We start from the raw sequence: 15,009 nt of genomic DNA, 5'->3' as shown, positions 1-15,009 counted from the left end.
CATCTCCATCTGAGACCACCTCAGCCTGGATCTTATTGTCCATATCGCTATCAGGTTTTTGGTCAAAGCCATTCAACACGTCTCTAGGAAGTTCCAAACTTTCCCATATTTTCTTGTCTTCTTCTGAGCCCTGCAAACTGTTTCAACCTCTGCCTGTTACTCAGTTCCAAAGTCACTTCCATATTTTCGGGTATCTTTTCAGCAATGCCCCACTCTGCTGGTACCAATTTACTGTATTAGTGAATTTTCACACAGCTAATAAAGACATATCTGAGACTGGACAATTTACAAAAGAAAGAGGTTTAATTGGATTTACAGTTCCACATGGCTGGGGAAGCCTTACAATCATGGTGGAAGGCAAGGAGGAGCAAGTCATGTCTTACATGGATGGCAGCACGCAAAGAGAGAGAGCTTGTGTGGGAGAACTCCTCTTTATAAAACCTTCAGATCTCATGATACTTATTCATTATCATGAGAACAGTATGGAGGAAACTGCCCCTGTGATTCAATTATCTCTCATTGGATCTCTCCCACAACATGTGGGAATTATGGAAGTACAATTCAAGAGAAGATTTGGGTGGGGACACAGAGTTAAACCATGTCAGCCACTGTCCTACAGACCCCAGAATGGTAGATCCATTGACATCTTGCACTGTGCGCCTGGAAAAGCCTCAGGCATTCAACACCAGTCCATGAAAGCAGCTGTACCCTGCAGAGACACAGGGGTGGAACTGCCCAAGGCCATGGGAGCCCACCCCTTGCATCAACATGCCCTGGATATGAGACATAGAGCCAAAGAAGATTATTTAGGAACTTTAAGATTTAATAACTACCAATGACCATACTGCCCAAGGTAATTAATAGATTCAATGCCATCCCCATCAAGTTACCAATGACTTTCTTCACAGAATTGGAAAAAACTAAAGTTCATATGGAAGCAAAAAAGAGCTTGCATTGCCAAGACAATCCTAAGCCAAAAGAACAAAGCTGGAGGCATCATGCTACCTGACTTCAAACTATACTACAAGGCTACAGTAACCAAAACAGCATAGTACTGGTACCAAAACAGAGATATAGACCAATGGAACAGAACAGAGCCCTCAGAAATAATACCACACATCTACAACCATCTGATCTTTGACAAACCTGACAAAAACAAGAAATGGGGAAAGGATTCCCTATTTAATAAATGGTGCTGGGAAAACTGGCTAGCCATATGTAGAAAGCTGAAACTGGATCCCTTCCTTACACCTTATACAAAAATTAATTCAAGATGGATTAAAGACTTAAATGTTAGACCTAAAACCATACAAACCCTAGAATAAAACCTAGGCAATACCATTCAGGACATAGGCATGGGCAAGGACTTCATGACTAAAACACCAAAAGCAATGGCAACAAAAGCCAAAATTGACAGATGGGATCTAATTAAACTAAACAGCTTCTGCACAGCAAAAGAAACTACCATCAGAGTGAACAGGCAACCTACAGAATGGGAGAAAATTTTTACAATCTACCCATCTGACAAAGGGCTAATATCCAGAATCTACAAAGAACTTAAACAAATTTACAAGAAAAAAAATCAAACAACCCCATCAAAAAGTGGGAAAAGGATATGAACAGACATTTCTCAAAAGAAGACATTTATGTAGCCAACAGACACATGAAAAAATGTTCATCGCTGGCCATCAGAGAAGTGCAAATCAAAACCACAATGAGATACCATCTCACACCAGTTAGAATGGCGATCATTGAAAAATCAGGAAACAACAGGTGCTGGAGATGATGTGAAGAAATAGGAATGCTTTTACACCGTTGGTGGGACTGTAAACTAGTTCAACCATTGTGGAAGACAGTGTGGCGATTCCTCAAGGATCTAGGACTAGAAATACCATTTGACCCAGCCATCCCATTACTGGGCATATACCCAAAGGATTATAAATCATACGGCTATAAAGACACATGCACACATATGTTTATTGTGGCACTACTCACAATAGCAAAGACTTGGCACCAACCCAAATGTCCATCAATGATAGACTGGATTAAGAAAATGTGGCACATATACACCATGGAATACTATCAGCCATAAAAAAGGATAAGTTCGTGTCCTTTGTAGGGACATGGATGAAGCTGGAAACCATCATTCTCAGCAAACTATCACAAGAACAGAAAACCAAGCACCACATATTCTCACTTATAGGTGGGAATTGATCAATGAGAACACTTGGACACAGGATGGGGAACATCACACACTGGGGCCTGTCGTGGAGTGAGGGGAGGGGAGAGAGATAGCATTAGGAGATATACCTAATGTAAATGACGAGTTAATGGGTGCAGCACACCAACATGGCACATGTATACATATGTAATAAATCTGCACGTTGTGCACATGTACCCTAGAACTTAAAGTATAATTAAAAAAAAAAAAGATTTAATAACTGCCCTGCTGGGTTTTGGACTTGCATGCAGCCTGTAGCTCCTTTGTTTTGGCCAATTTCTCCATTTTGGAACAGGAGCATTTACCCAATGCCTGTATCCCCGTTGTATCTTGAAATTAATTAGCTTGTTTTTTATTTTATGGCCTCATAGGTGGGAGAGACTTGCTTGTCTCAGATGAGACTTTGGACTTGAACTTTTGAGCTAATGCTGGAATGAGTGGAGACTTTTGGGGACTGTTGGGAAGGCATAATTGGTTTTGAAATATGAGAAGGACATGAGATTTGGGAGAGGTTAAGAGCAGAATGATATGGTTTGGTTCTGTGTCGCCACCTAAATCCCTTGTTGAATTATGATCCCGAATGTTGGAGGTGGGTCCTGATGGGAAGTGATTAGATCACGGGGAGTGGTTTCTAATGGTTTAACACCATCCTCCTAGTGCTGTCTTGTGAGTGAATTCTTATGAGATTTGATTGTTTAAAAGTGGGTAGCACTTCCCCCTTCACACTCTCTCTGTCTTGCCATCATATGAAGACATGCTCACTTCCTCTTTGCCTTATGCCATGATTGTTGTTTCCTGAGGCCTCCCGGCCATGATTCCTGTACAATCTGTGGAACTGTGAGCCTATTAAACCTCTTTTCTTCATAAATACCCAGTTTCAGGTAGTTCTTTATAATAATTTGAGAATGGACTAATATAGTAGGTATCATAAGACTCTATGATTAAGTATATTCAGTGGGAGCATTTGCCAAAACTTTCAAACTTGATGTGAAAGTTTGTATCAAAGTTCTTTTTTTTTAAAGCCTAATCTGATAGACAAAGGTAACATATCTTCCTGATTTTTTATTTATTTTATTTTTTGAGATAGGGTCTTGCTCTGTTGCCCAGGCTGGAGTGCAGTGGCACGATCACAGCTCACTGAAGCCTTGACTTCCCAGGCTTAAGTGATTCTCCCACCTTAGCATTCTGAGTAGATGGGACTAGTCATACACCACTATGCCTGGTTACTTTTTAAAATTTTTTTATAGAGATGGGGTGTTTCCTAGGCTGGTCTCCAACTCCTGAGCTCAAGCGGTCCTCCTGCCTTGGCCTCCCATGGTTCTGGGATTATTGATGTGAGCTACCACAACTGGCCTGTATCGAAGTTCTTAAGGACCAACCTCCTAATAGTGTAGGATATCTTCTAAATGCTCTCTGGTACACAATAAAACATTTGAATGATCAGACTAACTCCAAGCAAATTAAATCCATGCTGCAGTAACAGTTCAGGAATAAGCACCTGTTGTAGACAGAAGACAGTATTCTGCACTGACTGAGAATACAATTTTTTAGTGATTGCAATTACCATGTCATTTTTCTTGCTTTTATGTATTCCTCTGTTCCTCTTCCCTCCTTTAAGATCATGTTCATGTTCTTAAGACTTCGTCTCTATGCCCAAATTAGTAAAATTATACTCTAAAGAGATACTGTCCTTTCAAACAGGTCACCTACAGCAGCTAATTATTGGGGTCTCTACTGAGAAAAATTCTGTGACTTTTAACTAAATATTTTCAAATGTGAATTTTGGGGAAACTAATATTTATTTGCTTCTCCTACATGGCAAAACTGCCAGTTCTGCTATTTGAAAACCCCCAATGACTTTATTTTCTACCATCACTTTTTTCATGTGCTGCGAAAATGAAAATGTTTAAATTAAGTGTGTTGTACAAATGGTAGCCAACACAAACTGTTTTTTTTTTAAATTTGTAAGAGTTTAAAGTTTTAATTTTACATTTTGACCTTTTTTGTAAGGGTGTATGTTATGTGTTTAACCTTTGTTAACATTAAAAACTGTGATGTGTGCGTAGAATATTACTTTCTAGGGCTAAATCTCTGATTTCCTGAATCTTACGTCTTTTTCTTTCTTGATTTACTCCCTCATCTTGCTAAAATACACCTTGGAGTAGCTTCCTTAAGAAAGGGTGTATGAGAGGTAAAATGTTTTAATTATCTGAAAAGTTTATTTTATTTTTAATTATTTTTATTTATTTTATTATTTTTTAAGGACCAGTATGATAGTATGAAAAGCTTATCTTTTAAAGTCATGCATGATTTATAGTTTGATTGGTTATAGAATTCTCGGTTCAGAATTCAGAATTTTGTATTCACTGTTCTATATTCCTTTGGCATCCAGTATTGCTATTCAAAAGTATGATGCCATTGATGATCTTCATCTGACATATGCAATTATTTTTACTTTTCTTTCTTTCTTTTTTCTTTTCTTTTTTTTTTTTTTTTTGAGACAGTTTCACCCTGCCTCCCTGGCTGGAGTGCAGTGGCATGATCTTGGCTCACTGCTGCAACCTCCGCCTCCTGGGCTTAAGCACTTCTTGTGCCTCAGCCTCCCGAGTAGCTGGGATTACAGGCATGTGCCACATACCTGGCTAATTTTTGTACTTTTAGTAGAGACAGGGTTTCGCCATGTTGGCTAGGCTGGTCTCGAACTCTTGGCCTCAAGTGATCTGTCTGCCTTGGCTTCCTGAAGTGCTGTGATTACAAGAGTGAGCCACTATGCCTGGCCATTTTGCTTTTTTTTTCTTCTTTCTGTCTTTCTGAATGGTTTTAGGGTCCTGTCTTTATCTCTTGTGCTCCAAAATTTTACAGTGATGTGCCTTGAATTATGTGCCTTCATTCATTTTTCTGGGCACTCAGTTGATGCTTTTATTCTGTAAACTCATATTTCTTTCATCCTGAGAACTTTTATTGTTTTATTTCTTAGATAATTTTGTCCCCTTCCATTTTATCTTTCTGTTCTAGAATCCCTCTGATAGACATTGGATTTTTTGAAATAATGCTGTAATTTCTAAGAATCTTTTCTCATTAGTTAAGATAAGGCTTAAATGCATATGATAGAAAACCGCAAATAATATACAGGTTTAAAGTGCAGGGGTGTGTGGTAACGGCAGCTATAGAGTTAACAGGGACTAAGACACCACCTTCTCTTTTTTTTACTCTGTTACTCTTTTTTTTTTTTTTTGAGATGGAGTCTTATTCTGTCACCCAGGCTGAAGTACAGTGGCATGATCTCAGCTCACTGCAACCTCTGCCTCCCAGGTTCAAGCAATTCTTCCTGCTTCAGCCTCCCAAGTAGCTGGGATTACAGGCACCCACCACCATACCCCACTAATTTCTGTATTTTTAGTAGAGATGGGTTTTCACCATGTTGGCCAGGCTGGTCTTGAACTCCTGACCTCAAGTGATCCGCCTGCCTTGGCCTCCCAAAGTGCTGGGATTATAGGTGTGAGCCACCACACCCAGTCTACTCTGTTATTCTTTGTACATAGATGGCATCTGTCCTCAAGTTTGCCTAATGGCCCTGAATAGCTGCTGGAGTTTCAGCCCTCATGTCCACATTCTGGATAGCAAGAAGGAAGAAAGGATGAAGGTAAAAAGGGAGTACTCTATTTCCTATCTCCTTCTCCTCCTTCTCCTCATCCTCCTCCTTCTCTACCTCCTCCTCCTTCTCTACCTCCTCCTCTTTCTTCTTCTTTCTTCTTCCTTCTTCCTCCTTTTCTTTTCTTCTTCCTCTCTTCTCCTTCTCTTCCTCCTTCTCCTCCTCCTCCTCCTTCTTCTTCTTCCTCTTCCTTTTCCTCTTTTTGAGACAGGGTCTCACTCTGTCTCCCAGGCTGGAGTGCAGTGGCACGATGTTGGCTCACTGCAGCCTTGACCTCCTGGGCTTAAGTGATCCTCCCACTTCATCCTGCCTGGTAGCTGGGACTACAGGCATGTGCTGCCATACCTGTCTAATTTTTTTGGTCTTTTTTGTACAGATGGGTTCTGGTACATTGCCCAGGCTGTTCTCCTTTTAAGGAATTTTCCAAGAAGTCCCACTTAACAGTTTTCCCTGAATCTCATTGATCATAATTTTGTTACATCTGGCTGATAAGAAAGCTGGATGTATAGTCTTTTAGCTGAGCATATTTCTACCCTGAATAAAATCTGGGTCCTGCTGCTAATGAAGCACAGAAGAAATAATCTTTGGTAGGCAACTAATTGTTTCTGCCATTTTCTTTTTGTTCTACTGAGTTTCAACTTTGTATTCTAAGTCTTCTGTTGATTTTTTAAATTTTAGCTATGAAAATTTTAATTCCTAAGACTTTTACTTGAAATGTTGTTGTTTTCATTAAAATCTAATTCTTGGATAATGGGTGGAATACTTTTTATGTCTCCAAGTAGGCTTGGAGTAGCAGAGACCTAGTTTTTAATGCTAACTCTGCCATTTACTGGCTATATAACCTTGAGCTTAAGCTTTCAATATTGAAAAATGAGAATTAACTTTGTGTTAATCAACTCTATATTTTTTCATATTATAAAAAGTCTTTGTGAATATTAGAATAAACTTGGAGAAAACAGCAAAATAAAACTTGTAAGGAATTATCCAAAACAATCACTTTTAACAGTTTGCTGTTTGCTTTAGTTTTTCATGTTGATCATATTGACCAATATATCTCCTAACCAGATTATAGGCTTGTAAAATTAACCCATAAAATAGGAGATTAGTTAAGAGTGCTGGGCACATAGTAGACCCTGAGATATAAATATATTGGAGGATTAAGAACTTTTACTTTGAATTGGTTTCTACTTATATAATAACAGAATATGCCAGGCACGGTGGCTCGTGCCTGTAGCCCCAGCTACTCTCGAGGCTGAGCTGGGAGTTTCCCTTGAGCCCCAGAGTTCAAGGCTTTCATGAGCTATGATCGTGCCACTGCACCTTGGGCAACAGACACCCTGTCTAAATAACAGAATATACTAATATATCTATATATTCAGGCTATTGTGCTCAACGGCATCTGTTTTTATGATGGCTAACTCAGGCGGAGCTCATAGAACGTATGCTAATATGAACAGATTTTTACTTTTTGTTGTAAATACTAGTGACCTACTTTAAAAATTTGTTAGAATACATATCTGTATTTTCATATATGTATGCAAAAGCAAAGTCTGGACAAGAAACTAGCAATAGTGATTTGAGTCTGGAGGGAGGATTAGGAAGAGACATAGTGGATGGAGCGGAAGGACGCTCACTACACTGTGTATGTAAAAAGCATTTTTGGTTTTTGAACCATATGACTATTCAAACATTAAATGAACTTTATATATATTTGGTGTATTTTTTCTTATTATACAATTATTTTTAATTGCATACTTTAAAGACATGAAATATTTGAAGAGACATACAGAAAATCATTAATAAGATATAAAAGTTACCTATTATCTCATACCCCAGAGGTAACTACTGTTAACATTTGACACATTTCTTCCAGTCATTTATACATTATAAAGTTGTACTTACATGTATTTGTGAAATTGGAATATACTATGTAATGTTACATATTCTGCTTTCCCCCACCTACATATTGATTATATTATTTGAATCACATCTCATGCAACTGAGAATATGATTTAACTATATTCTCCATGATTATTCTCTATGATTGAATATTTAGAGGTTGTTTCCATTTTTTGGCTATCATAAGTAACTTTGAGATAAAGTGCATGGCACTTAAACCTTTATGCACTTCTCTGGTCATCTCTTTGGGATAAAATTTCCAGGAGAGAAAAAACTGGGTCAGAAGCTGTGACCATTTGACAGGTTCTTGTTAGCTGTTGATACGTTGAAAGATATTTTTCTTTGTGATAAGTTAATACATACAGTTTTTCCCCCAAGGAACATATGCAGGATAAACATATTATCAAAGCTGTAGAACAGCAGCAGCAAGAGGAAGAAGATGAAAAGATTAGAAAATTTATCAAAGCAAAAAAGTGTCTTATACAAATGGGGAAAGAAAAAGAAGCTGAAACACACAGGTAGGCTTTAATAATGTGTATAATAAAGTACTATCTGAAATTATTATGATTTTATGACTATTATGACAGTAGTCTTTAGGAACAGAGGTCTTATTTTATATATGACTAGAGCATTCAGTGATTCGATTTCAGTTTGGGATGTGGGTATGAGGACATCATCTTGTAGATGGTCAGAAATGCTGATCTGCTGTTCCAGAGGAGTATGAGCTGAAGATGGCTTTGTGAGCCATTGGTATATAAGTGGCAGTTGGAGTTGTGGATACAGATGAGCTCACCTAGGGTGGGTAGGTAAGAAATGAAGGTGGCAGAGTCCCTAGGGAACTCCATTTAAAAGTCAAATGGAAAAAGAAGATAATGTGAAGACCAACGAATAGTTTCCAGAGATTGGAGAAAAACCAGAGAAACATCAGGGAGAAGAGTCTCAGTAAGAAGGGAGCGGTCATCAGTGTTAGGTCAGTAATGGGATTAAGTATAATTTTTAAAATGAAGTATTCATCCAATTTAGAGGACATTGCTTATGTTAGTGATCAGTTTGGTATGGGATGTAGAGATAAGAGTAGGAGGCCAGATTGCAGTATAGGGGGTTTCTGTCTAAATCATGCTTTTCCCTTGTGCAGAATCCTCTGATGGCTTCACAACTCACTTAGTCTTTACAATGGCCCATAAGGCTCTCCACCTACCCAAATTTCCATCTTCCCAGCTCATCCCTCCCAGCCTTATCCCTCAGACCTCTTCTCTCACTATTCTCTCCTCTCCTTCTTCTCACCTGTACTGGACTTGCCTCTGCCTGCTCTAGGGAATGCTCACCTCCAGAAAGCACGTAACTTGCTTTCTTAACTCTGTCAGATCTGTACTTAAATATTACCTTGTCACTGAGGCTTTCTCTGACTACCTTATTTAAAATTATACCACCTCCCCAATTGCTTGTCAGTTTACTTGCTTTTCCCACCCTCATTGCTTGATATATAGCACTATATACATTTTTTTTTTTTTTTTTTTTTGAGACGGAGTCTCGCTCTGTCACCCAGGCTGGAGTGCAGTGGCCGGATCTCAGCTCACTGCAAGCTCTGCCTCCCGGGTTTACGCCATTCTCCTGCCTCAGCCTCCCGAGTAGCTGGGACTACAGGCGCCTGCCACCTCGCCTGGCTAATTTTTTGTATTTTTTAGTAGAGACGGGGTTTCACCGTGTTAGCCAGGATGGTCTCGATCTCCTGACCTCGTGATCCGCCCGTCTCGGCCTCCCAAAGTGCTGGGATTACAGGCTTGAGCCACCGCGCCCGGCTCACTATATACATTTTTAAAATTATTTATTTTGTTTACTGTCCCTCTCCTCCAGCAATCATGAAAGCCCCATGAGGACACAGATTTTTATTTTTATTAAACCTTTTTTTTTTAGAGATGAGGTCTTGCTGTGTTGCCCAGGGTGGAGGACAATGACTATTCACAGGTGTGATCACAGTGCCCTGTAGCCTCAACCTCATAGCCTCAAGGGATCCTTCTATCTTAGCCTCTTGAGTAGCTGGGATTAAAGGTGCGCGCCACCATGCCCAACTTTTTTGTTCACTGTTAGGTCTGTCCCCAGCACCTGGAATGCTGTCAGGAGCATAGTAAGCAATCAATAAAACTGTTTAAAATACTGTTTTTTGGAATTCTACCTGAAATGTCACCTTTTCTCTGAAAGCTTTCTTTTTTTCTCCTTTGTCCATATCATTTTCTAGCTTTCTCATGGCATTTATTACCCTTTGTCTTGGATAGTTATAAAGACATTTGCATAAATGTTTTTTCTCCACTTTAAATTGTAATTTCCTTGGAGTATGCATTGTATCCTTTCTCATCATTTCTCACATGCTGCTTTGCCAATTCACTCAGTAAGTGAATTTGTCACAACAAAATTATTTTTTATACAATTTCATAAATTAAAATGCCCCAATTTATTTAACAAAATTTATTTATTCTTATAATCTACCAGGCACATGCTTTGCTCTTCACTAGAGAGAGGACCCATTCAATTTCTGACCTGAGGAATCTCATAGTGAATTTGAGAGGCCAAAGTAGGAGGATTGCTTGAGGCCAGGAGTTTGAGACCAGCCTGGCCAGCATAGCAAAATCCTGTCTCTTAAAAAAAAAAAAAAAAAAGGAACCTTAAAGTGTAAAGGGAGAAATTTAAACAGATCAAGTCAAAAAAGTGCTGTGAATAAATTCCAGACAGAATATTGTGAGGGGATGGATATTTAGGATTTTGATAACTTTAATTATTAGATTATTTCTTTGATTTTATTTAAATAAAGGCCTTTTATAGCCTCAGCCTCCAATGATAGAGTAAGCAGGGTAGTCTGATAAAATATTGAAATATTTTCTGTGGCCAGGTGCAGTGGCTCACGCTTGTAATCCCAGCACTTTGGTAGGCTGAGGCAGGTGGATCACTTGAGGTCAAGAGTTCAAGACTAGCCTGGGCACATGGTGAAACCCCCTCTCTACTAAAAATACAAAAACTAGCTGGGTTGAGGCAGGAGAATCGCTTGACCCCAGGAGGCGGAGGTTGCAGTGAGCTGAGATTGTGCTACTGCACTCCAGCCTGGGTGACAGTGAGACTCTATCTCAAAAAAAATTTTTTTCTTTAATTTTTTTTTAATAGAGTCTCACTCTGTCACTCAGGCTGGAATACAGTGGTACACAGTTCACTGCCACCTTGAACCCCTGGGCTCAAGCAATCCTCCTGCCTCAGCCTCCTGAGTAGCTGGGACTACAGGTCCGTGCCACTGCCTTGGCTAAGACTTTTTTTTTTTTTTTTTTTTTGAGACAGTCTCGCTCTGTCGCCCAGGCTGGAGTGCAGTGGTGTGATCTCAGCTCACTGCAACCTACACCTCCTGGGTTCAAGCAATTCTCCTGCCTCAGCCCCCGAGTAGCTGGGATTACAGGCGTGTGCCACCACGCCCAGCTAATTTTTATATTTTTAGTAGAGACAGGGTTTCACCATGTTGGTCAGGCTGGTCTCGAACTCCTGACCTCATGATCCACTCGCCTCGGCCTCCCAAAGTGCTGGGATTACAGGCATGAGCCACCGTGCCCAACTTAAAAAATTTGTCTGTAGAAATGGGGTCTTGCCATCTTGCCCAGGCTGGTCTCTTAACTCCTGGGCTCTAGCGATCCTCCCACCTCAGCCTCGCAAAGTGTTGGGATTATAGGCATGAGCTACCACACCTGGCCTAAAATATTTTTCAATGTAGATAATTTTAAGATCTTATTTCTTTTTTTTTTTTTTTTTTTTTTTTTTTTTTTTTTTGAGACGGAGTCTGGCTCTGTCGCCCAGGCTGGAGTGCAGTGGCCGGATCTCAGCTCACTGCAAGCTCCGCCCCCCGGGTTTACGCCATTCTCCTGGCTCAGCCTCCCAAGTAGCTGGGACTACAAGCGCCCGCCGCCTCGCCCGGCTAGTTTTTTGTATTTTTTAGTAGAGACGGGGTTTCACCGTGTTCGCCAGGATGGTCTCGATCTCCTGACCTAGTGATCCGCCCGTCTCGGCCTCCCAAAGTGCTGGGATTACAGGCTTGAGCCACCGCGCCCGGCCAAGATCTTATTTCTTACACACATACACACACACACACACACAGAGAGAGAGAGAGAAAGAGAGAGAGAGCGAGAGATGTATTATACATATTACTCTCTTTGGATTTTAGAATATATGTACTTTATAGTTAAAAAATAATTCCCACTTAAAATAATCAATGTATGTAAGGAGCAATGGGGCTCCTGTTAGTTTTGTAAGAGATGACAAGTTATCTCAGACTCCCTAATTAAGTTATGTTGGCTCCACTGGACATCTGTTCATGAAGATTTGACAAGTATGGTTATTTTGTTACAGGCTTATGGAGAAACGAAGAGAAAGAATACATAACTTCCTGAGTGAACTATTGAAAGAGAAACTTGACAATGAAGATATGATTATTGCTAGAGATATTGCAGAAGCTGAGGCTGAATGGGAAAAAAGAGAAAGAGAAAAAGATGAAAAAAACAAAGCAGAATTAAAAACAATTGCAGAATATAGAGCCATTGTGGTAAACAATTCAATTATGAAAATAAAAATAGAAAGACAAAGTTAGGACCTTTCTACTATGTTTCCCATCCCATCTGCCTCTCTAACCAAAAACTAGCCAAGATATTAAAAACAATATATTACTTATCTTCCTGTATTTTTGAAATTGGACAATGTTTACTTCCTAACAAAGATGACATGATCGGCCGGGCGCGGTGGCTCACGCCTGTAATCCCAGCACTTTGGGAGGCCGAGACGGGCGGATCACGAGGTCAGGAGATCGAGACCATCCTCGCTAACACGGTGAAACCCCGTCTCTACTAAAAAATACAAAAAACTAGCCGGGCGAGGTGGCGGGCGCCTATAGTCCCAGCTACTCGGGAGGCTGAGGCAGGAGAATGGCGTGAACCCGGGAGGCGGAGCTTGCAGTGAGCTGAGATCCGGCCACCGCACTCCAGCCTGGGTGACAGAGCGAGACTCCGTCTCAAAAAAAAAAAAAAAAAAAAAAAAAAGATGACATGACAGTCAGTTACAAATGAGATATTTATAGATGCAAAGTAATAATCTCTCCTGTTTCAGAACCATCTGAAACACAAAGGTTATTTATGTGGTATACTTTTCATTTGTATGTTTTAAAGACAAACCATGTAAAAATTATACATTTGTTTAATATTTCAAAACTTATATCTTACATGACTGTCATAACATTTAATTTGGATAGCTGATAGTTTATACACATAGGAGCAATTTTTTTTTTTTTGAGACGGAGTTTCACTCTTGTTGCCCAGGCTGGAGTGCAATGGCGCAATCTTGGCTCACCGTAACCTCCGCCTTCTGGGTTCAAGCAATTTTCCTGCCTCAGTCTCCAGAGTAGTAGGGATTACAGGCATGCACCACCATGCCTGGCTAATTTTGTATTTTTAGTAGAGACAGGGTTTCTCCATGTTGGTCAGGCTGGTCTCAAACTCCCGACCTCCCGAGGTGATCTGCCCACCTTGGCCTCCCAAAGTGCTGGGATTACAGGCGTGAGCCACCACGCATGGCTGGAGCAATTAATTTTTGACTTACGTATTTCCCTTCCTTGAGAAGATCTTTTTTCTTTTCCTGTATTTTCTTTTTCAAGCCAATAAAGATTGTCCTGTACCAATTGGGTGTTTTCTGATATTCAGGAAATAGAGCAAAACCAAAGTAAACTGGCCTCATGGGAACCACCCAGGTGCATGCACTTTTCTGCTCCTGTATTGCTCCTGGCTGACTCTCCTCTGCTTCAACTCTCTGACTCTATGCCTTTTCAGACAGGACTGGTTGCTATAACTGGTTTTAATTTGTTTCCTTTGCCTTAAACGTCTAGATGAAAAATAAAGAGGAAGAAGAAAGACAAAGAAAAATAGAGGCTAAAGAACAATTGCTGGCTGTCATGAAAGCAGATCAAATTTTCTGGGAACATGAAAAGGAGAAAAAATACAAAGCTGATAAAGAACACCGAGAGGTTCAAGACGCCCATATTCAGCAAATGGTAATTATTCCTGAATGTTTATACTTATATTAGCAATAAGTATATAATACAGAATTCATGCTAGTTTTCTATCTCCCAAGCAGTTTATTTTGTCAGATAAGAAAAAAATGATCATTATGGTTATGGCTCAATAAAATATATTAAAAATGTAGGGTTAGTTTCTGTTTTTATCTCCAGTGAAGTTCCCATGCGAGTTTTATCTTTTAGATGAATGTTTATCCTTCTTTAGTGTCTATTATACTTTAGTAAATATTAAAGAAAATACAAATGCATGTGGCAGGCCATAATGCTCATCTTCTTTGTTTTACTTTTTTCCCATATCTCAAAGACTATGTTGATTGGGATCTCATAGGTTTCAGATTTGAGGTGAATGGAGATATCAGATTTTAGAAGATATGTAGAGGACCTAGCATCCAATCATTTGCAACTAAAACCTGTTTTTGAAATGGCTGTACCATTTTCCATTCCTACCAGCAATGTATGCGAGCACAAGTTACTCCACATACTCATCAACACTTGATATTGTCATCCCCTAATTTTAACTATTCTAGTATAGTGATATCTTATGGCCTTATTTTACATTTCTCTAATGACCAAAGATAATGGACATCTTTTCACATCCTTGCTAGCCATCTGTATACCTTCTTTTGTGAAGTGTCTATTTAAGAGTGTTGCCAATTTTTAATTGGGTTTTCTTAGTGCTGAGTTTTTTAAAATTGATTTTTATTGTGGTAAAACATAACATTAAAAAGTACCATTTTAAGCATGATTAAGGGTACGGTTCAGAGGCATTGAGTACATTCACATTGACCACTCTACATCTCCAGAGTTTTCCATCATCCTGTACTAAAACTATACACGTTAAACAGTAACTCCCCATCCCCTCTTTTCTCCAGTCTGGGTAACCTCTGTTCTACTTTCTATCTCAATGAATTTGATTGTTCTAGGTATCTCATAAATGGAATCAGACAATATTTGTCCTTTTCTGTTTGACTTTTTTCACTTTTTTTTTTTTTTTTGAGACAGAGTTTTGCTCCACTGCCCAGGCTGGAGTGCAGTGGCGTGATCTCGGCTCACTGCAACCTCTGCCTCCAGCGTTCAAGCAATTCTCCTGTCTCAGTCTCTCAAGTATCTGGGATTACAGGTGCCCACCACTACGCCAGGCTAATTTTT

General features: G+C 39.6%; 1 protein-coding gene across 1 annotated transcript in view; it reads left to right on the top strand.

The window, feature by feature from the left end:
• The window catches only part of CFAP210 (cilia and flagella associated protein 210), a 56,978-nt gene that overhangs the window by 39,292 nt on the left and 2,677 nt on the right, over window positions 1-15,009 (top strand). Inside the window, exons 6-8 of the mRNA XM_028830820.2 lie at window positions 8,151-8,290; window positions 12,150-12,342; window positions 13,672-13,836. Of these exons, the coding sequence (XP_028686653.1) occupies window positions 8,151-8,290; window positions 12,150-12,342; window positions 13,672-13,836 (498 nt within the window). The remainder of the gene's footprint in view (window positions 1-8,150; window positions 8,291-12,149; window positions 12,343-13,671; window positions 13,837-15,009) is intronic.

This window comes from Macaca mulatta, chromosome 12 (genome assembly GCF_049350105.2).
Source record: "Macaca mulatta isolate MMU2019108-1 chromosome 12, T2T-MMU8v2.0, whole genome shotgun sequence".
Lineage (NCBI taxonomy): Eukaryota > Metazoa > Chordata > Mammalia > Primates > Cercopithecidae > Macaca > Macaca mulatta.
This window is presented reverse-complemented; position numbering and strand designations above follow the sequence as displayed.